Raw genomic sequence first — 21602 nt, 5'->3', positions numbered from 1 at the left:
GTGCCTTAAAACAGACTACTCGAAAGTTAGAACGTAAATGGCGCCAAACTAAATTGTTAGTATTCCAGATAGCGTGGAAGGAGAGCATCCTGAACTATAAAAAAGCTCTTAGTGCAGCTAGATCAACGTATCTCTCCACTCTCATAGAAAACAACAAAAACAACCCTAGATTTTTATTTAATACAGTAGCCAAATTAACTAGAAAGAAAACTACTGCAGATATCTCCATAACAACGTTGTGCAGTAGTGAGGACTTCATGAACATTTTCAGTAACAAAATTGTAAATATAAGGCAGAAAATTCAAGCTTTAAAACCAGACAATTTAGTTGACGCAGGTGACGAGCTAACCTCAGCAGATCAGTACCTAGATTACTTTACTCCTCTTGAAGAGAATGAACTAATTTCACTCATCTCTTCTGCAAAATCTTCAACCTGCACATTAGACCCTATACCGACACACTTTCTAAAACAGATAGTGTCAGAAATAATAGAACCCCTGCTGACAATCATAAATTCCTCACTCAGCTGTGGGTATGTCCCAAAGTGTTTTAAATTAGCAGTTATTAAACCGCTAATCAAGAAACCTGATCTCGACCCCTGTCAGCTGTCAAATTACAGGCCGATATCAAACCTCCCCTTTATCTCTAAGATTCTCGAAAAGATAGTAGCTGGGCAGCTATCCTCGTATCTTTATAGAAATAACATACATGAACTCTATCAGTCAGGATTTAGGCCTCATCACAGCACAGAGACGGCACTTGTTAAAGTAGTAAATTACCTCCTATTGGCCTCTGATCAGGGTAGTGTCTCTATGCTTGTGCTACTCGATCTCAGTGCAGCTTTCGACACCATTGACCATAGTATTCTCCTTCACAGACTAGAAAATGTTGTTGGAATTAGGGGAACGGCCCTCTCCTGGCTTAGGTCCTATTTGACCGATCGTTATCAGTATGTAGATCTAAATGGCGATTACTCCACATGCTCTCCAGTGGAGTTTGGTGTTCCACAGGGTTCAGTTTTAGGCCCCCTGCTTTTTTCCCTCTACATGCTTCCTCTGGGCAACATTATCCGTAAACATGGTATTAACTTTCATTGTTATGCTGACGACACACAGTTATATGTTTCATCAAAACCAGATGAGATCAAACTGCTTAATAAAGTTGAGCAATGTGTAAAGGATATACGAGACTGGATGCTAATTAACTTCCTTCTGCTAAATCCTGATAAGACAGAAGTACTAGTTATAGGATCATCTGCAGCTAGAAGCAAGATGTTAGACCACACCGTAACTCTAGATGGCCTTTCCGTTACATCTAGTGCACCAGTCAAAGACCTTGGTGTGATTCTAGATTCCAGTCTTTCATTTGAAGCTCATGTAGATAATGTCACCAGGACAGCTTTCTTTCACCTCAGAAATATTGCCAAGATAAGGAATATTTTGTCACTAAATGATGCAGAAAAATTAGTCCATGCTTTCATCACCTCTAGGTTGGACTACTGTAATGCCTTACTGTATGGCTGTTCAACCAGGTGCATAAACAAGCTTCAGTTAGTTCAGAATGCAGCAGCGAGAGTCCTCACTCGAACCAGAAGATATGAGCACATCACCCCTATCTTATCTACACTTCATTGGCTCCCCGTGAAATTTTGCATTGATTTTAAAATACTACTTTTGACATTTAAAGCATTAAATGGTCTTGCGCCGCATTATCTAAGTGAACTGCTAGTGTCTTATGATCCACCACGCCTACTTCGCTCAAAGGATGCTGGCTGCCTGTCAGTACCTCGTATCCTAAAAACTACAGCTGGGGGCAGAGCTTTTTCTTATAAAGCCCCAAAGTTATGGAATAGCCTTCCAAATAGCGTTCGGGACTCAGACACAGTCTCAGTGTTTAAGTCTAGGCTGAAAACCTATTTATTTAGTCAAGCATTTGAGTAAATAGATCTGGGAAGGACTCATGGACGTAGAGCATTATGGTGAACTGGTATGTTTAGATGCTGTCTTCCCAACTCCCACTGATCACTCGGGTTTGTTGATGGTGAAGTGTTTGGTTGCTCTACATCCCAGTGCGCCCTCATGTCTGTGTTTCCTTCTGAACCCACCCTTTTAGTTAGGCTGTCATAATTAGTCCTGCAGGAGTCCCTGCTGCACTACACTAAATATACATTCATCTCAAACTTTATCTGACTGTGAATACAACTAACTGCAATCTCTCCTCTTCTCTCTCTTTCCCTCTCCCTCTCTCTTTTCCCTCTTCCTGTCTCTCTGTCGAGCTACACGTCATTCCACCCTTTGCCCTCTGGACCTGTCTGACTCGTCCTGATGCCCAACTTCTGGCTGGAGATCTCGTCGCCTGGATCCACCGTTTGCCCTTTGGGATGCGTTTGGAGACTGGATTGGTCACAAGCTACTATGATGTCGGTTTTGGCCTCGGCGGACGTCGGAAGCTGTTTCTTGGAGGTCTCGACTCAACGCTCGATAGTCAAGGAATGGAACAAGTCTGCCTGCAATAACTAACTGGACTCCACATTAACTTAAAGACATTAACTGTTATACTGGACTGCCTGCTGCCTACACAGCATGTAATCACCCATATGAGGATGGGTTCCCTGTTGAGTCTGGTTCCTCTCAAGGTTTCTTCCTGTTGCCTTCTCAGGGAGTTTTTCCTTGCCACTGTCGCCCTCGGCTTGCTCATCAGGGACAATCACATTATTATGACTCATACACATACACTGCTCATGTACTGTTCTTTGGTTGTGTAAAGCTGCTTTGTGACAATGTCATTGTAAAAAGCGCTCTACAAATAAATTGAATTGAATTGAATTGAATTGATGACTTAGTATTGGCCTCAAGTAATACTGTAAGAAACCTCTGAGTTATCTTTGACCAGGATATCTCCTTCACTTCATACATCAAAGAAATCTCTAGAACTGCCTTTTTTCACCTGAGAAACATTGTTAATCCTGTGCATCCCTGTAAAATCCAGAATTGAATTTAAAATTCTTCTCCTCACTTAATCACTTAATAATCAGGCTCCATCTTATATTAAATAACTCATAGCTCCATATTTTCCCAGCAGAACTCTCCGTTCTCAGGCTGCAGGTTTACTTAACTTTGTGTCTTCTCTCTCCTGTAGTTGTGTTTCCTCCTCTCTGTCTCCCTCTCTCTGTACTTTTCTGCAGGTATCCTCGGCCTGGAGCTGTACATCTCCAGAATCCAGTTGACCTGCCCAGTGTTCTTGCTGCTTTCTTGTTGTTTTTGTTGCCTGCTGTTCTTTTCTCTCTTCTCTTTTCACTCACCCCAACCGGTCGAGGCAGATGGCCACCCTGAGCCTGGTTCTGCTGGAGATTTCTTCCTCTAAAGGGAGTTTCTCCTCTCCACTGTTGCCTAAAGCTTGCTCAAATGGGATTGTTGGGTTTTCTGTATCATTTTTTGTATTCCCTGAAGATGGCACTCCTCTTATCGTCTTAGGAGACCTCAACATCCACCTCAACAAACCACAGGCATCTGACGTGCTCGCTCTTCTGAACACGTTTGACCTTAGACTAGTCTCCACTCCTCCAACTCACAAAGCTGGCAACAACCTGGACCTCGTTCTGATCCGAAATTGCACTGGGATGACATCTCTGTCACTCCTCTGCATTTGTCGGATCACTTCTTCATTCAGCTCACAGTCTTCATCTCTAGATCATCTCATTCTTCCACTGCATTGGAAACATTCCGCCGCAACCTCAGATCTCTCAACCCGGAGCAGTTTTCTTCCCTGGTTTCTGCAGCGCTGCCCTCATCGCAGGTTTTATCCACCTACGACACCGACGCAGCCACGGACAGGCTCTGCGATACTCTTTCGTTCTGCCTGGATAGTCTGTGCCCGACATCTACTAGACCTGCTCGTCCTTCAGCTTCCAACTCGTGGCTCACTGACCAGATCTGTGAACAGCGCACTGTGCTCAGGAGTGCTGAGAGGAAGTGGCGCAAATCCAAGTCTCAACCTGCTCTAACTGATTATCAGGATTTGCTTCAATCTTTCTCTTACAGTGTCACCAGGGCGAAGAATGAATACTACCAGGACAAGCTCAGCAACACCACAGACACCAGAAAGCTGTTCTCCACTTTCAAATCTCTACTCTATCCACCACCCACCTGTCTCACAGCTGACAACTTTGCCTCCTTTTTTACCAACAAGGTGGCAGCCATCAGCTCCCAGTTCACTCCTCCTGACAATGACATTCTGCTTACTAAACCTGACGATGCATCTCACTTCACTTTTTCAACACTGTCAGAGGACAATGTATCCACCCTCCTCCTCTCCAATCGCCCGACCACCTGCTCTCTGGATCCGATCCCCTCTACTCTTCTTCAAGCTATCGCACCAACACTAATATCAGCCATTACACAGATCATCAACACCTCTTTCACAACAGGCACCTTTCCCACCTCATTCAAGCAGGCCCAGATTACTCCACTGTTGAAGAAGCCTTCTCTGGATCCCTCCCTTGTGGAGAACTACAGACCGGTCTCTCTTCTTTCATTCCTGGCCAAGACTCTGGAATGTGCAGCCTTCAATCAACTCTCTGACTTTCTTTCCCGAAACAACCTCCTTGATGTCAATCAGTCTGGCTTCAAGAGTGGTCACTCCACAGAGACGGCACTTCTGACTGTTGTGGAATCCCTGCGGGTGGCAAAAGCTGCAGGTAACTCTTCTGTCCTTATTCTATTAGATCTATCTGCAGCCTTTGACACTGTGAACCATCAGATTCTCATGACTGCACTCTCAGACTTGGGCATCTCTGGATCAGCTCTAGCCTGGCTTCGGTCATACTTGTCCGAACAAACCTTTAAGGTATCCTGGCAGGGGCGTGTCTCTAACTCTCATAACCTCTCCACCGCTGTACCGCAGGGCTCAGTCCTTGGTCCTCTTCTTTTTTCAATCTATACTTCTTCTCTAGGCTCTATCATCCATTCTCATGGCTTTTCTTATCACTGCTATGCAGATGACACACAGCTCTTCCTATCTTTTCCGCCAGATGACTCAACTGTCTCATCTCAAACCTGGGGGTCATCATTGATGATCAGCTGACCTTCACGGAACACATCGCCACAGTCTCTAGATCGTGTAGATATGCCCTCCACAATATCAGAAAGATCAGACCCTATCTGACGGAGTACACAACCCAACTCATTGTACAGGCGCTGATCTTATCTCGCCTGGATTACTGCAATGCACTACTGATGGGTTTACCGGCATCCACGACCAAACCCCTCCAGATGATCCAAAATGCGGCAGCACGCCTCATTTTTAATCAACCAAAAAGGTCTCATGTCACACCGCTCTTCAGATCTTTGCATTGGCTTCCTGTGGCTGCAAGGATCAAGTTCAAAGCTCTGTCTCTTGCCTACAGAGTGGTTAACTCCACAGCTCCTTCTTATCTCAGTTCAATCATTCAGGTCTACATCCCCTCCCGTCCACTGCGCTCAACCAGGGAATGCCGTCTGGTGGTACCAGCACCACACAGTCGACACCAAGGAAAACTGTTCAGCTCAGTGATCCCACGATGGTGGAATGAGCTGCCTATCTCTGCACGCTCAGCCACCTCACTAGCAATCTTTAACAAAACTGCTGAAAACAGAACTCTTCCGCATCTTCCTTTGCACTTTGCTTGCCTTGTTCCTCACTTGTAAGTTGCTTTGGATAAAAGCATCTGCTAAATGACTAAATGTAAATGTAAATGTATAATTATTCTCTATAAGGTCTTAAACCCTGTAAAGTGCCTTGAGATAACTTCTGTTGTGAATTGGCCCTATACAAATAAAACTTAATTGAATTGAATTGAATCTTCTATGCTGTGGTCTGCTGGGGCAGCAACATGAACGTGGTGGACACTAACAGGGAGGGCTGGCTCTGTTCTGGGGGTGGAGCTGGACCCTCTACATGTTGTAGCTGAGAGGAGGATGCTGTCCAAACTCCTCTCAATCCTGGAGAATCCCTCCCACCCACTGCACAGTTTGTTGGCTGGACAGAGGAGCATGTTCAGACTTATTAACATTAAATGCTCCACAAAGAAACACAGGAGGTCCTTTCTACCTGTGGTCATCAATCTGTACAATTCTTCCCCCCTCTCTAAGTTCTCCCTGGACTTGAAATATTGACCTTTTTTCATCCGTCTCACATATTCTGTATATATGTTGAGTTCTCTGTATTGATGTTATTGTGTATTTATGTTGGTGTGGATCTTTCCTGGTTGTGGGTCCTTTTCTTTCTATCTGTTGTGTGACACCACCCAGTTCAGTTCAAAGTGGTTATAACAGCATCTGATGGTTCTGACCATTAGGCATTAGGTTCAAAATTCAGACTTGTTATTGACTTACCTGAAACAGCAACTAATTAAAGGTTAAAAACATAAAACCTTTATTTGTAGTTATTTGTTGGTTATTTGTTCGTTTTGTTGCAGAGAAAAATAAAATAAAATATAATGTGTGTGTCCAGCTCACAATTCATGTCATAAGGCACAAAGGAGAACAGGGACTATGGACATATTGATAACCAGACTGAATTCTTTACTGTAATAAATGACTTCAGTGCATGAAATGCATATTATCAATTATCAAAACGGATTGGTGATTATAGCCTGTTAATGTTCAGCTGACTGATGACTACTGCTGTAGTTGCCACTTGACATTGTGACACTATTAAAGGGTTTCCATGAGTATTTGATGATGGTTCCTGTAAAGCAGCTGTTTAATGACTGAACAATGGTGATTTTAAAGATCAGGGCATTCGAGTTTCCTTCACTCTTACCCAGTTGAGCAGTTCCAGTTTTCTGGGGTCGGTCTCCTCAGACGGTTCAGGTTTAGATTTGCCTCCTTTTCCTTTCTTCCCTCTGGCTTTTCCTTTCCCTCCTCCTGCTGAGGCGTGTTGGGTCGCCGGGCTTTTGGGGCGATCAGCAGGTGCAGCACTGGCAGGCTGCAGAAACACAAACACAGAACATGAACAAACTTTAAAAGGTAAAAGTCATTCATACAAAATGATAAATGAAACTGGACTGTTTAGGAGGAGGACTTTCTCTAGGACATCCCACCTACACTACAGCTCAAAGGTTTGGGACTTGCAAATGTCTTTGTTTTCTGAAGACAATTTTATCTATCCAAAAATGTAGATCATTCTTTAAAAATCATCTATTATTATCATTTGTCAGTCCTCTGCATCAATCTCCTGGTATGGCTGCTAATTCAAGTTAATCATTTTATAAGGCTAATTGATTATAAGCCTGTGTTGCTGAGCTGAGAACAATTGTACTAATGGAGTAAACAAAGGCGCATGATGTTCTTTAGGTTAGTTTAGTGCCTGAACATCAGCAGTTGTTTGTTTACAGGTTCCAATAGTTACCAATAGCCAGAAAGAAAGAACTTTGATTAGAGACCTGTAAGACTTTTTTGTCCTTAGGCAGGACGGCTACTCAATTTGAGAGGAAACTTAAAATGTCTTATCATGCTGTTAACTACTCCCTTCAGAGAGCAGCATAAACTGATTCTAACAGGGACAGAAAAAGGAGGGGGAGGCCAAAGGCAAACATCTGAGAGTATTTAGTGTAAGACAAAGACGCCTCACAGGTCCTCAACTGGAAGCTGCACTGAATATTACACATCAAACACCAGAGTGAAGAGGAGACTTCTGCAGGACTTTGTAGAATTGCCAAGAAAAAGCTGTATCTCAGACTGGCCAATAAAAACAAAAGACTGAGATGGGCAAAGGAGCACAGATATTGGACCATTGGACACTGGAAGATTGGAAGAAGGTGTTGTGGACAGATGAGTCCAAGTTTGAGGTCTTCGGATAAAACTGAAGAACGTTTGTGAGACTCAGAACAGCTTTGGAGTTGGCTTTGGACTCAGACACAGTCTCAGTATTTAAGTCTAGGCTGAAAACCTATTTATTTAGTCAAGCATTTTGTAAATAGATTTGGGAAGGACTCATGGACGTAGAACATTATGGTGAACTGGTATGTTTAGATGCTGTCTTCCCAACTCTCACTGATCACTCAGGTTTGTTGATGGTGAAGTGTTTGGTTGCTCTACATCCCAGGGAGCCCTCATGTCTGTGTTTCCTTCTGGCCCACCCTTTTAGTTAGGCTGTCATAATTAGTCCTGCCAGAGTCCCTGCTGCACTATTCTACATATACATTCACCTCAAACTTTATCCGACTGTGAATACAACTAACTGCCATCTCTCTCTTTCTCTACCTCTCTATTTCCCTCTTCCTGTCTCTCTGTCGAGCTACACATCATTCCGCCCTCTGGACCTGTCTGACTCGTCCTGATGCCCAACTTCTGGCTGGAGATCTCGTCGCCTGGATCCACCGTCTGCCCTATGGGATGCGTTTGGAGACTGGAGTTGGTCACAAGCTACTATGAAGTCGGTCTTGGCCTCGGCGGACGTCGGCAGCTGTTTCTCTGAGGTCTCGACTCAACGCTCGATAGTCCAGGAATGAAACAAGTCTACCTACAATTAACTAACTGGACTCCACATTAACTTAAAGACATTAACTGTTATACTGGACTGCCTGCTGCCTACACAGCATGTAATCACCCATATGAGGATGGGTTCCCTGTAGAGTCTGGTTCCTCTCAAGGTTTCTTCCTGTTGCCTTCTCAGGGAGTTTTTCCTTGCCACCGTCGCCCTCGGCTTGCTCATTAGGGACAATCTCATTTCATGATTCATACACATTCACTGTTCATGTACTGTTCTTTGGTTGTGTAAAGCTGCTTTGTGACAATGTCAATTGTAAAAAGCGCTCTACAAATAAAATTGAATTGAATTGAATTAAATAAATTGAGTTGTTAAAATAGGATATGCTATATTTCCGATTCAGACTAATTTCATGTGTGTTTCCTTGGACAACAATAAAATATCCAAGTGATACAAACTTTTGAAGGGTATGTATGTGTGTAGTAAAACATTGTGAGTTCTGCTGGGCTTGAACAACTAGACTTTTATTAATAAGTTAACACATTTACCTAACGTCACCCAGAAAAGATTATTTATCAACACAACAAGGAGGTGATTTTCTTAAAGGATTTCTCTGTCATATCTTCTCTGACAGCTTTTCTACCGTTTCCACGCCTAGCAACTACAACCTGATGCAACATTTTTTTCTGCTCACCTCTGAGTTCAGGCTCAATATTATGAAGTAAGTCACAAAAGTAGTTACATGTTTTAACAGAACGTGAGTCACAATGAGGTGGTGTAAGATGGAGGTAGAAGGATAATGTGCAGGACTGACAGACCCACCATTGCACTCCAGAGTCCATGTGTGTGATTTAGACAAGAAAAGCAGTTTGGTTGGGTGGGACCACAACTGCCAGTGTCACAGTATCTGTCAGCATGTCTGTGGGTAGTAAATGTTTAGACTGACAAAGATCCAAGTTTGATCAAAGTCAATCTGTTAAACTGTAGAGTCATTCAACACAGCACAGGAGATACAGACTGGTGGACTGATGGACAGACTCACAGGCCAGTGGTGTCCACATACAAAGATCTGACTGTGAGCGATGTCCACTCTGTTCCAGGCCAGAGCCAAACTCAGCTGGTCAGACGCTGAAGCATTCGTTCCTGAAATCATCCACAATCACAACAACAGATCTTCTCGTACTCCAGAGTCACACACTGTATTTTATTTAAATTATTTATGTACCTGTACCTAAGTCTGATGTGAAGCTGCAAAAACAGTAATTGAAGAAAACACAACGACGTCCATTGTCATCCATGTGCAGTGTGTAAAAACTGTGGTGATGTTACCTTTGAGCAGAGCAGTCAGGATGGACATCTCAATGTCCTGCTGTCCCTCTGAACCCATCCTGAACACTGTGATCTACACACACAGACAAACAGCTGAAATTTAGCTTTCATTAATGTCATGCTAAAAGAATTTATGCCACTTCATTACCCTTTACTCTCTGCTCTCAGAGGTTCTTTCTGGAGGAACACCAGAGATGATGAAGATGAAGGCTAAGTCACACTGAATCATCATCAACATGTAACAAACGTATTCTGTTTCTGAATTGACAGTAAAAATTAGTTAGTGTATTAGAACCTTTTCTTTACCAGAACAAATCATCAGACGACTGGAAAGTTTTGTCTTCATGCTAAATGATGAATTAAAAAGAACTAATTAAAGAAAGAACCACAGTGCAGCTTTCTTTTCCCCTGAGATGTTCATCCTATTCTGAGCAGTTCTGTTTTGAGCTACAGTAAATGCTAACACCTCATAGGCTCCTTATATGATAAATTTAAGATTTAATAAAAAAGATACAATTTGCCAAGCTGGAAATTATAATAATATATATTATATTAATTATATATATATTTGAACCTGTTCCTGTTTAAGTCAGCAGTCAGCATGTTTATTCCTCATGTTACCATTCAGTTAAGACTTCAGGTCTTTTCTGCAGAGAAACATCTGAACATGCTGCGGAGCACTTTAATCTGACAACAAATCATTTTAAGTGAATGGATGTGATTTTTTAAAATGTATGGCCAGTCTGCTGCTGCAGCTGTTCTCAGGGAGAATCAGAGGATTGTAGGATTAAATTTAATGGTAGGGGGTCACAGAACAATCTCCATTAAGTGCTGCAGTTTAAGGTCAAAGGTAAAACCTTTATCATCAAGTTGATGTCACAATGTTGTGGATGAGATGTTTTATTTTTTGTACTAATGGAAAATTTATTTGAATGAACCCAGAATAATGTAATGACTGACAGAGGTTCAGTCTGGTTAATAAAGTACAATCCACCTTAATACCTTCTCCAAATCAGCTGCAGTCCTTCTGTCTGTCTAACCTACCAGAGCTTTCTTCTTCATGCACTCCATCACCATGAGGTAGATCTGCTGTGCCTGGCTGCGGCTGTAGTTAAAAGTTTTCTGGATGGTGACCATGAGCTGATCCCTTACACTCTCACTCACCAACCTGTGCAGGAAAAAACACCAGAAGGGAGAGGCACATATATGGCTTATACACAGAGGATGTTCGGATGTGTTGCTCTGTGGAGGGAATGTCATCACATTGCTGCTTTTGTTTTGGGGAGTTGCCTCACAACAAGACGCAGCCTTTAAAAATGTAGAAATCTCCACAGGCCCTAAATCTGGACCTGAGCCTGAAGAGATATTTTAAATGCAGTCGTAGGATGCCCACCAGACATCATATTCCATACAGATCACATTAACACCAGATGGAGACAGAGACCTGTGCTGCCCTCCTTCAGATCCCCTATGTTCCTCCGTTAAACACAGTTCAACAGTGGGCTGGCTGTGGGTCAATAGGTAGAGGAGTTGTCTGCCAATCATAGGATCAGTGGTTCAATTCCCAGGTGCCATGTCACATGCCAAAGTGTCCTTGGGTAAGATACTGAACCCCAAATTGCCCCTGGTGAGTCAGATCAGCTGCATAGCAGCTCTGCCATTGCTGTGTGAATAGGTGAATGTGATGCAGTGTAAAGTGCCTTGAGTACCAGTTAGGTAGAAAAGCGCTATATAAGTGCAGAACATTTACCATTTAAAACCTGCTTAACATCTGTCTCTGTCTACTTGACCCCAAAAGTCATGGTTAGGATTTGGTGTCATGATGGATGTTAAATACAGGTCTGTCAGATCCTTTAACATCTGGAACATCTGCCATTTGTCGGATGATTTAATCCAGATAACCTTTCTGCAGTTCAGCACAAGGTTATGTTTCAACATTTTTTTTAAGTTTCACTGCAGCTAAAAAATACATAAATTACAACAATCATAAACTACAGATCTAGTTGTGGTTCTAAAACCAGAAATCCAAAATTTTATATGGTGCAAAGATAATTTAGTTTAACCCTGGCATTTCTGTATAAGGATAGATTTAAAAAAGTCACAAACATCATCATATTTGAGTCATAAAGGAAAATTAAACTGGAACTAAAAACAGTTCCACGGGTGAGCAGAGCTAAATCAGACACTCGATCAGTGAAATGTTTGGAAGAAAACCTGCAGCTCACTTAATATGACTGAAAAATAAAACATGATCTAGGACCTAAAATGTGATCATTTCCTTTAGACCCTAAATAAAGAGCCATTTCCCTGGAGATAAAGTGGGAGTGAAATCCTCACCCGTCCTCCTCACAGTATCTGTGAGCAAAGGAGAGGATGTCAGAGGCTCGGCCGCTGCCATCACAGACCACAACAGGGACTGGAGGCTCCTCCTTCAGGCTCTCCATCACGATGGAGATGATGTTGGGACCTCCTTCTAGAATCAGACACACCACTGGGACCCCCTGACCTAGACCTGACCCACAGAAAAGAGAGACAGACAGACGGTCACTGAGATATATCAATTGCAGATACAGTATTTGTCAGAAAGACTTTGGATCTGTTCTTCTGGTTCCTCTGTGGTTTCAGTGAGAGGTGGCAGCGAGCCTCCCTTTGCTGTCCCTGCCTTTCAGACAGTTCCAGGCATAGGATGACAAAGGGAAACCCACAGGTCACATGGTTACAGCAGATAGAACAGACAGGCCTCGATGAGAAAATGAAATGTCCATCTCACAGACAGAACTCCACCAAGAAATGGTCTGACATCCATACTCCGTACGGCAGAGTTCAGTGGTCCCATCATGGTTCAACAAGCTGCTCACTTGGCAGCTTCATTCTCCAGTACTGAAAATTAACACCTATCTGGCACTAATGTGTCATAAATCATCTCATGGCATTTTGTTGTTTATGTGCTCTGATTAAGCTCTTACTATTGTAAGTTAACTACACTTCCCGTCCAAAACAGAGTTACCACCTCAATTTAACTAAGTAAACAGGTAAGAGCCTCTCATTGGATGAGGTTGGTGATGGGAGCAGAGGAGGGTAAGAAGAGAAGAGAGTGAAGTGATGCACCCATCATGACTAGTACCTACTGTACAAGCCTGTGGGGGCAGTGCTATGATCTGGGATTGCTGCAGTTGGTCAGGTCTAGGCTGGAGATGTGGATATTTTTCTTTCTTTTTTTATTTATTCAAATTTTTATATAGGGCTTTCTTTTATTGTGAACTTCTGCTGTGTGAACCCATAGTTTCGCTTTACTTGTACAATGATAAATAAAGTTCTATTCTATTCTATGTGTCCAAGAATGAGGTCAGCTGACTAACTGAATATACTGAATGACACACCATTTTAACACATGAATTGGCCACCACAGTCCAGACCTTAACCCCACTGTTGTTCTGGAGAAGATTTTGTGCAGCGTCCAACTCTCCCATCATCAATACAAGATCTTGGTGAGAAATAATGCAACTCTGGACAGAAATAAATGTTGTGACATAGCAGAAGCTTATTGACACAATGCCGTGGTAAATGTGTGCTGTATTCAAAGCTAAAGGTGGTCCAACAAAAGTGTGTGACTTTTGGATGGGCAGTTTAATAACTTTCTTAACTACTTAATTAGCTAGTTGGTATCTCATTTGTCGGGTTATTTTGGATAAAAGGGCCTCACAATTAGCTGATTGTTTTATAATCATGTTCCTCACTCCGTGGCCCATGCTTTTATTTTGACTTTTATTTCTCTCATTATTTTCTTTATTATACCTGTCCTCACTTTTCCAGCTTCACTTAATCCTCCCTCATGGATTGCACCTGCTCTTTCCTGCTACTAATCACCTGATCTGTTTCACTTGGTCTCCCTTGCTCCTTTTTAAGCCCCCCTCAGGCTGGCAGTTTCTATACTGCTCCCCAGCCATTACACTGCCTTGTTTTTTTGAAATCTAACCTGGTGTTTGACCTTGTGACAAAAACTGACATAAACAAAAAGACATCATCATCAGAGATTCTCCTAACTGGAGCCAGGAGTTGCAGCCCAGACTTTCTGCTGTGGGACCAAGATGAAGCAGTAATATCTTTACTCTGGTCAAACTAGACAGATGACAGTGTGTCTACATAAACTAAAAAATCAAGTCTGGAAAATGGATAGACAACACTGGGTTCTAGTTAAAAATAAATTCAAGTTACAGGACCTAAAAGGGAAGCAATGTAGAGGCAAATAAAACAAAGCCAAGAGGGGTGGAAGCCTACTACCACCAGGTTTCTTTCAGTTAACCCTTTTTGTTTATCAGCTTCAGCTAGATGCCATGTGTCCACAATAAGAACACAGGTGTAGGGGAATATATATTATTCAGTAAACACTTTAGTTTTTAGAGTTTTAAATTCACAATATTCAACACTTCCAACCAACAATGTGCTCTGAACACAACATCGTGAAGCTGTGAGCTGAGCGCTAACTTCTAGAGGAACTAACTGAAACCATTTAAACCTCTGTGTTTTTCCTCGTGTTGAGGGGTACTATCATATATGTTAAAGATAAAGCCTTTGGTGTCTCCTGAGTCTTTCTAATCCTTAGTTAAGGTACCTTGTACATTGTTCCAGTGCATGTTAAAATCCACTTGATAGAAAACATGGGAAATATGATGTTCTACATTGTTTCTGTGCAGAGGTCAGCAGGGATTGGTTGTTTCAGTAGTTCACACGACTCACGTGTGTTAATCTTCTGCAGAGAGATGTGTTTCTCCAGCTGTCTGCGAAGCCGGACCTCAGCTCCATACTTCCCGGTGGTCCCGTTATCAGCCAGGATAAAGTGGGAGTGGCTGCTGTTCAGAACAGACAACTTGCTGAGTGGGTTGGACATGGTCTGATAGGGTCGGGTCACCTGAAAAAGACAGATGTGACTGGACCAATTAGAGGTAGGGGGAGCAAATCACATTTATAAATTACAGCTTACAATCAACTGAAGACGGGTAAGTTTATGTTAACAAAATCTCCTTCAGTCTGTAGATCTGTCAGGGTCCATTCTGTCAGTGTGGGGCGCTATGCCCTCACTACAAAAATATTATCACTGAGAAGTATGATGCCAATTTCTATGCAGATGACACAGTTCTATGTTCATTTGACTGTACCCCATAATTACAGTCCACATTTCCTCCTAAATCTCTCAATAATGGTAAATGTACTGGTCCAGTACAGTCCAATCTGGTTTTAGCTTGAGTCTTGTTCCATCCAATTTGGTCTGTTTTGTTCAGTTTTGAATTAGCAAGAGAGACATATTTATCCTACATTTGCTTCATTCCATCCTGAATAGAGTTTAAAACACTTCTCCTCACATATAAAGCACTTAATAATCAATCTTATATAATCTTATCTTAAAGACCTCATAGTTCCATATTTTCCAAGCAGAACTCTCCGTTCTCAGACTGCAGGTTTACTTGTTGTTTTGGTTCCTAGAGTTTCCAAATGTAGAATGGGAGGCAGAGCCTTTAGCTATCAAGCCCCTCTCATGTGGAACCAGCTGCCAGTTCAGGTTCTGGAGGCAGACAACCTCTGTACATTTAAGACTAGACTTAAAACCTTCCTTTTTTATAAAGCTTATAGTTAGAAATGGATTAGGTGACTCAGAATTTGTGATTTGGCTCCATACAAATACAATCGAACTGAATTAAACTTTGGCTGGTTCTGTCACTTTTACTCTGGCCTAGTTTGGTCCACCCTGGTTTACTCTAGTTCAGTCGTGTTTGTCTTACATCTCTCCCGATCAGGTCTTCTTTGTTCTCAATGATCCCCCATGGTGCAATGCCGATAGCACATACTTTCCCTCTGGACTTTGATGAATGATCTTTCAGAGCGTCTCCAACATGGCGGATCACTCCTGAAACAAAGGACCAGGAGGAGGTTTATGAAGCTATCTAGCTAGTTATCTGGTTGTTAATGTCAAGTTAAGAAAAATGTTTTTTTACACTAACAAACACAGCAAAAACACACTAACAAAAGTCAGAAAGCAGCATCTCCTGTCACTGTACAGTTAAAATCTGTGAGCCAAATTTCCAAAGTAGGTCTGAGGCAGAAGAGAAATCAGAGAAAATTATTCATTGATATTGTAACTCCTTATGATCATCCTTAAACCCTGCTGTGTGTGACCCTGAAGCCTTGTACCTGTACTGACTCCTCCGGTGAAGATCCAGGCCCCAGTGGTTACAGCTGCTTTAATCAGACCCTTCCCAAAAACCTGCTTCAGTTTGGGGGGCAGGTCGAAGTTCTGAAGGCCTCCGTGGACAGAGATGAGCAGTGTAGGCAGCTCCAACTGCCAGTCCTTCACCATCAAGTGGAGCAAGGAGTCTGGTTTGGAGTCATATGAGACCCTGATGTACTACAGGAGTAAGAAGAATCAGAGACAAAAGCTTGCCAGCAGCTGTTAGTCTGTCAGTACTGTGGTGTATCAGAGTTTTAGTACCATGGCCTTGTTGACGTGTCCCCCTCCCTGGAACTCAATGACTCCATAGGCGTCGGTGGGAGAGGTCTGGGTGTGTTTGAGGGCACTCCACCTCTCAGCAGGTTGGGCTTCCAGCTGAACCAGTGGGGCCTCCTCCTCTTTGGACCCTGCAGTGATGGTGCTGTGCTGTGTCACCAGCTGACCACAACTGCACCTGAACAACAACAACACGACAAAGATGTTTTATATTTTTATACCTGCAGAGAGATGACAGGACACCAGGGACAGAGCTGAACAGATGCTGTCAGAGAAAGGAAAGATGAAAGAGCCAGTTACTTCAGTAAGTTGGTGAGGTCCATAAGAAGGTTAACATTATATTTGGTCTGAATGTGATGGTGTAGATGTGTCTGTACCTGCTTGGGTCTTTGCTGGGAATAATCTGGATACATACTCTCTTCTGGAAAGTTTTCTGGATCCACACTCTCTGAATCTGAAGATAAACAAGAGGCTGACATTTCTTTTTCTTCACATTGTAAAAAAGAAACTGGAAAACACAAAAACGTTTCCTGTGAAGTTTCCTGCAGTCCAATGTACAGTAAGTCCTGATTTAAAGGAACATTATTAATCAACATGTTTTACATTGATATTTGATTAGGCTGGTTATAAAACTCTGTGGTGACATTAAGATCTTCTTTGTTCTGCCTCAGACCTGATCCTGAATCAGTAGTTAGACCAGTAAACGGTGAGTATAAAGCACTTTTCTACATTGTCTGTACCAACAGGTACATTCCGCTCTGCAATAAACTACGACTGGATTAGCCTCTGGCTAATTACTGGGAGAGTGGAGCTTTCTATTTCTTTATTCACCAAATCCTCTTATGGTCGGTCCTAATCCTGCTGCTGCTGCACAGACAAACACATAGAAGTGCACTTTAAATGTCTGTTTCCAGTGTGTTTAAACCAATTCAGCACTAATGACACTGTGTGTATGTTAGTCTGTTTTATTGTGAGTCACTGAAGCACTTTGTAAAATTCCAGCTCTCTGGATGATGGAGGATTAATGTCTGAATGTGACATGAACCTCGGTTTTATGTCTTTGTCTTGTGAGTGATGAAGTAGCATCACCGTCATCATCGTCATCACTGTGTTTTCTAAACATCCTCCCATCAGCTCATCAGATTAATTTTTATTGATTCATTAGATTAAATCATTTAATACTTGAAGCTCACACGTTCATTAAAACACACAGAGAAAACAGGAAGTGTAAAAGTAAATGTTGGATCAGGAAACTTACCTTACATGTGCAGGTTGTATCTGATTAAAATCTGTTAAAATAAACTGGCATCACAGTGAATAACTCTGAAAGCAGACAGTCTGCAGCATGGATCAGCTTCTTGCTGTCAGCAGAAGAGAGCATCACACACCTTAAACCTCAAAGATGATCCTGTTCCACCACCTCCTTCTGGGATGCAGGATTCATTGTTTCTACTCTTTTGTCAACATTTATGTCCGGACAGTTTTTGGACTTTTATGTACAGTCATCGGACATTGATCCCACTCCGACTCCTAGATATTAGATGAAGAAACATTCAAACCTCTGAGACAACATCATCTTCTTTATCATCATGTAGAACAAGAAGTTGACTGGACGATCGTCTCTACCAGAATGTCCAAATGTTTCACTGAAACCAATCCAGATCCAGCAGCTAAGTGTGAACCAGGACCCAGTAGCTCTGTGGTCTGGTGCAGCTCAACAGGAGTTGAAGTGACTTACTGACTGTGAGCAGGTTCACATGACGAGCATGTGAGGCACCAGGACTCTTTGTTAGAGCTTGTCTCATGACTCTGGTCTAAGGGTCTCGTGACCCCTGAAGCTCCAACACAAGAGTATTTTCATCCACAGTGAAGCCTGGTTCGACAAATCTGCTTTGAGAAATCCCCATGATCCTCCACCCTCCATACACCCAGTGTCAAACTGAGAACACTCCTCCTTTCAACAGAAGTGAAAACTGGGTCGATCTTCTTCAGTCCAAAGTCACAGACTCACATTCTTTACTTCAGTTTTTTGTTTCTAACACACAGACAAATACACACTTTATTTAACAAGCTGCGTAAACTATGTGTGTGTGTGTGTGTGTGTGTGTGTGTGTGTGTGTGTGTGTGTGTGTGTGTGTGTGTGTGTGTGTGTGTGTTTCTTTTTCGTAGCCTGAAGCAAAAATATATATATGTGTCTTTAGAAAATGTTAAACTGAGTTGATGTTGACAGTCTGAATGAGTCGACCCCCCCAAGTCACATTAATTATCATGTTCCCAAGGGTGGAGGAGTAGCAGCAATCTTCCACTCAAGTTTGTTAATCAACCCCAGACCTAAACATAGTTTGAATTCATTTGAGAGCCTCACTCTTAGCCTCTCTGATCCTAACTGGAAAAGTCAAAAACCAGTCCTGGTTGTTATTGTGTACCGTCCTCCTGTCCCTTACTCTGAGTTTTTAACTGAATTCTCAGAGTTTCTATCTGATTTAGTTCTTAGTGCAGATAAAGTCATTATAGTGGGTGACTTTAATATCCATGTAGATGTTGATGATAACGGCCTCAACACTGCATTTAATTCACTATTAGACTCTAAATGGAAATAAACCCACTCACTGTTTTAACCACACCCTTGATCTTATTCTGACATACGGTGTGGAAGTTGATCAGTTAATAGTTTTTCCCCAAAACCCTCTTTTATCTGACCATTTTTAATTACATTTGGATTTACAGTACCAAACTTTACTAAACCTACAGATAAGATTCTCTACAGTAGATGTTTATTTGAAAATGCTGTTGACAAATTTAAGGAACTGATTCCATCTTTTATTTCACAGTCATGTACCAACACAGAGGAGGGCAGTTATTTCAACTTTACTCCAGCACAAGTGGACTATCTTGTTGATAATACTGCAGCCTCACTTTGAACAATACTCAATACTATAGCTCCTCTGAAAAAGAAGCTAGTGACTCAGAGAATCTTGCTTGCAAAGATAGTTTAATAATATATATATAAAAAAGCCCTCCATAAAGCTAGAACCTCATATTACTCCTCTTTAATAGAAGCAAACAAGAACAACCCTAGGTTTCTTTTCAGCACTGTAGCCAGGCTGACAAAGGGTCATAGCTCTGTCGAGTCTAGTATCCCCTTAACTCTTAGTGGAAATGATTTCATGAATTTCTTTACTTAAAAACTCATAACTACTAAAGAAAAAAATGATCAGATTCTCCCTGCATATGGCATGGATGTCTCGTATGTACAACAGCTCTAGATTCATTTGCCAGACCTCATTCGTACTGCCTCTTCCCCGTAGACCCCCGTAATTCATCTAAACCATCAACATGTCTCTTAGACCCCATTCTGACTAAACTGCACAAAGATGTTTTACCCTTGATCAGCACGATCAGATCAATCTAACTTTACAAACAGGCTACGTACCACAGGCTTTTAAGGTTGCTATCCTCAAACCTCTACTCAAACTCAGGGCTTTTAGTAAATTATAGGCCAATATCCAATCCTGCCCTTATCTCTAAGTAGTTTCAAAGTATATTTTTTGACCACCTGCGCAGGAATAACCTGTATGAAGATTTCCAGTCAGGATTTAGAGTACATCATAGTACAGAAACAGCACTGGTAAAGGTCACTAATGATCTTCTATTAGCATCAGACAGTGGTCTACTCTCTATACTCGCCTTGTTAGATCTTAGTGCTGCATTCGACACTATAGATCACAACATTTTATTACAAAGATTGGAACATGTTATTGGGGTTAAAGCAACAGCACTAGGCCGATTAAAATTTACATTCACATTTTGTCACTTATCAGACGCTTTTATCCAAAGCAATGAGGTACAAAGCAAAATATCTTTGTCGAGAAGAACTTCAAAGTAAAGTGCTTTAGAAAGAGCTGTTTTATGGGGTAAGTGCTAGGGTAAATTTTTTTTCTTTTAAGTGCAGAGTAAGTTGTGAACAGTTCAGTTTGTGCTGAAGAACTCAAGCAGCGATAGATGTTGTGTTTTATGAATGACAGAATGAAAGAGTGGGGGAGGGATTATCAGGGATTTTAAATGGGATTAATGTTCAGGGGAGCTGCTTGTTTGCATAATGAGCTCTTCTACACAGTCTTTACAGTCTTTTATTTTGTGCAATGGCAGGAAGTGGACCCAGGTCTAAACAAAACCAACAGGGAGCTGTGTAAACTTTACCTAGTTTATTTTATCCAGAGAGATTTGAAACCCAGTCTCCTGCATGGAGGGAGGTGATTTTACCACTAAACTGTCCAGCATACTAGGGTTAGGGTTAAATATCTGACAGTAATCTGAAGCCAAACCACACACAGCTGGGTAAAGTACCAGTGCTGAACAGACCCAAACTGGGTCACTTCATTGACCCACTAATGTGTTGAGTGATGTAATATCAGTAATGATGTTTTTTATGTGTTGATGCAACTGATAGAACCATTACTAACACCGTGAGAAGTAGAACATTTGATGTGTCTCCTTGTATGAGTAAAAAGTATTAATTGTTATTATTCTTATTATTATTTCTTCCTTGTGTATTTTATTTCTGCTCTGTCCATTATCATGAATGTGTACTCAGCATTTCTCCTCTTTTTGTTTTATTCTTTTATGTTGTATAAGTGTAACTTGACTGTTTATTCATATCAGATCATGTGTTTTCACCTTTTAATGTTTCACTGAGGAAATAAATATATTTTAGTTGGGGATTTAACTAAGAAAGGATTTTCATTCCCACACTGAGCAGCTTCTGTCAAACTTAAAAACAACATTAAACATGAGGTGGACAATGTCATTGATGTTATTGATTTGTGTGTGTATATATATATATATATATATATATATCTGAAATAAACATATTTTTTAGTTTAAGTGTGGTCTTCCATCCTTTTCCAGCTTTTAGCCAGGCTGTAACATTACAGCAGCTGTTGGCAGGCTACCTCCGACTGGTTGTGTTCTGCAGCCAACTATTAACTTGATGATTGGAGGAGAACTGAAAGCTGCTATGATGTTGAGGGGTGGACGAAACCTTTTCTTTACTCTGCACAGTCCTGAGGATTCAGTTACTCAGCTGTTCTTTTATCTTATTTAGGACTTTTGCTGTCAAATGTATGTAAATAGAATTCCTACTCTTGTTCAATGAGGAAACTCCTACTTTGTTTAAAGTTAAGGAGGTAGAGCCGTTGCCCTCCAACCGAAGGGTCATAGGTTTAAACCCCAGCTCCATCCAGCTCTGCATGTCAGCATGACACTGAAGCCCAAGTTGGTACCGAAAATCTTACCTTACTTCCCT

At 41.7% G+C, this 21602-nt stretch overlaps 1 protein-coding gene across 1 annotated transcript in view; it reads right to left on the bottom strand.

The window, feature by feature from the left end:
• LOC113174618 (transient receptor potential cation channel subfamily M member 1-like) overlaps positions 1–18102 on the bottom strand; it is a 49925-nt gene extending 31823 nt beyond the window's left edge. Inside the window, exons 1-12 of the mRNA XM_026378698.2 lie at positions 18040–18102; positions 17857–17919; positions 16675–16751; positions 16283–16475; positions 15985–16198; positions 15576–15700; positions 14536–14707; positions 12136–12310; positions 10843–10966; positions 9799–9871; positions 9512–9612; positions 6802–6966 (exon numbers count right to left, since the gene is read on the bottom strand). Coding sequence (XP_026234483.2) covers positions 6802–6966; positions 9512–9612; positions 9799–9871; positions 10843–10966; positions 12136–12310; positions 14536–14707; positions 15576–15700; positions 15985–16198; positions 16283–16475; positions 16675–16751; positions 17857–17919; positions 18040–18102 — 1545 coding nt within the window. The remainder of the gene's footprint in view (positions 1–6801; positions 6967–9511; positions 9613–9798; positions 9872–10842; positions 10967–12135; positions 12311–14535; positions 14708–15575; positions 15701–15984; positions 16199–16282; positions 16476–16674; positions 16752–17856; positions 17920–18039) is intronic.
• Positions 18103–21602: the final 3500 nt, after the last annotated feature.

The sequence above is a fragment of the Anabas testudineus genome, chromosome 3 (assembly GCF_900324465.2).
Source record: "Anabas testudineus chromosome 3, fAnaTes1.2, whole genome shotgun sequence".
Classification (NCBI taxonomy): domain Eukaryota; kingdom Metazoa; phylum Chordata; class Actinopteri; order Anabantiformes; family Anabantidae; genus Anabas; species Anabas testudineus.
Note: the sequence above shows the minus strand (reverse complement) of the source record. Positions and strands in the feature narration are given on the sequence as shown.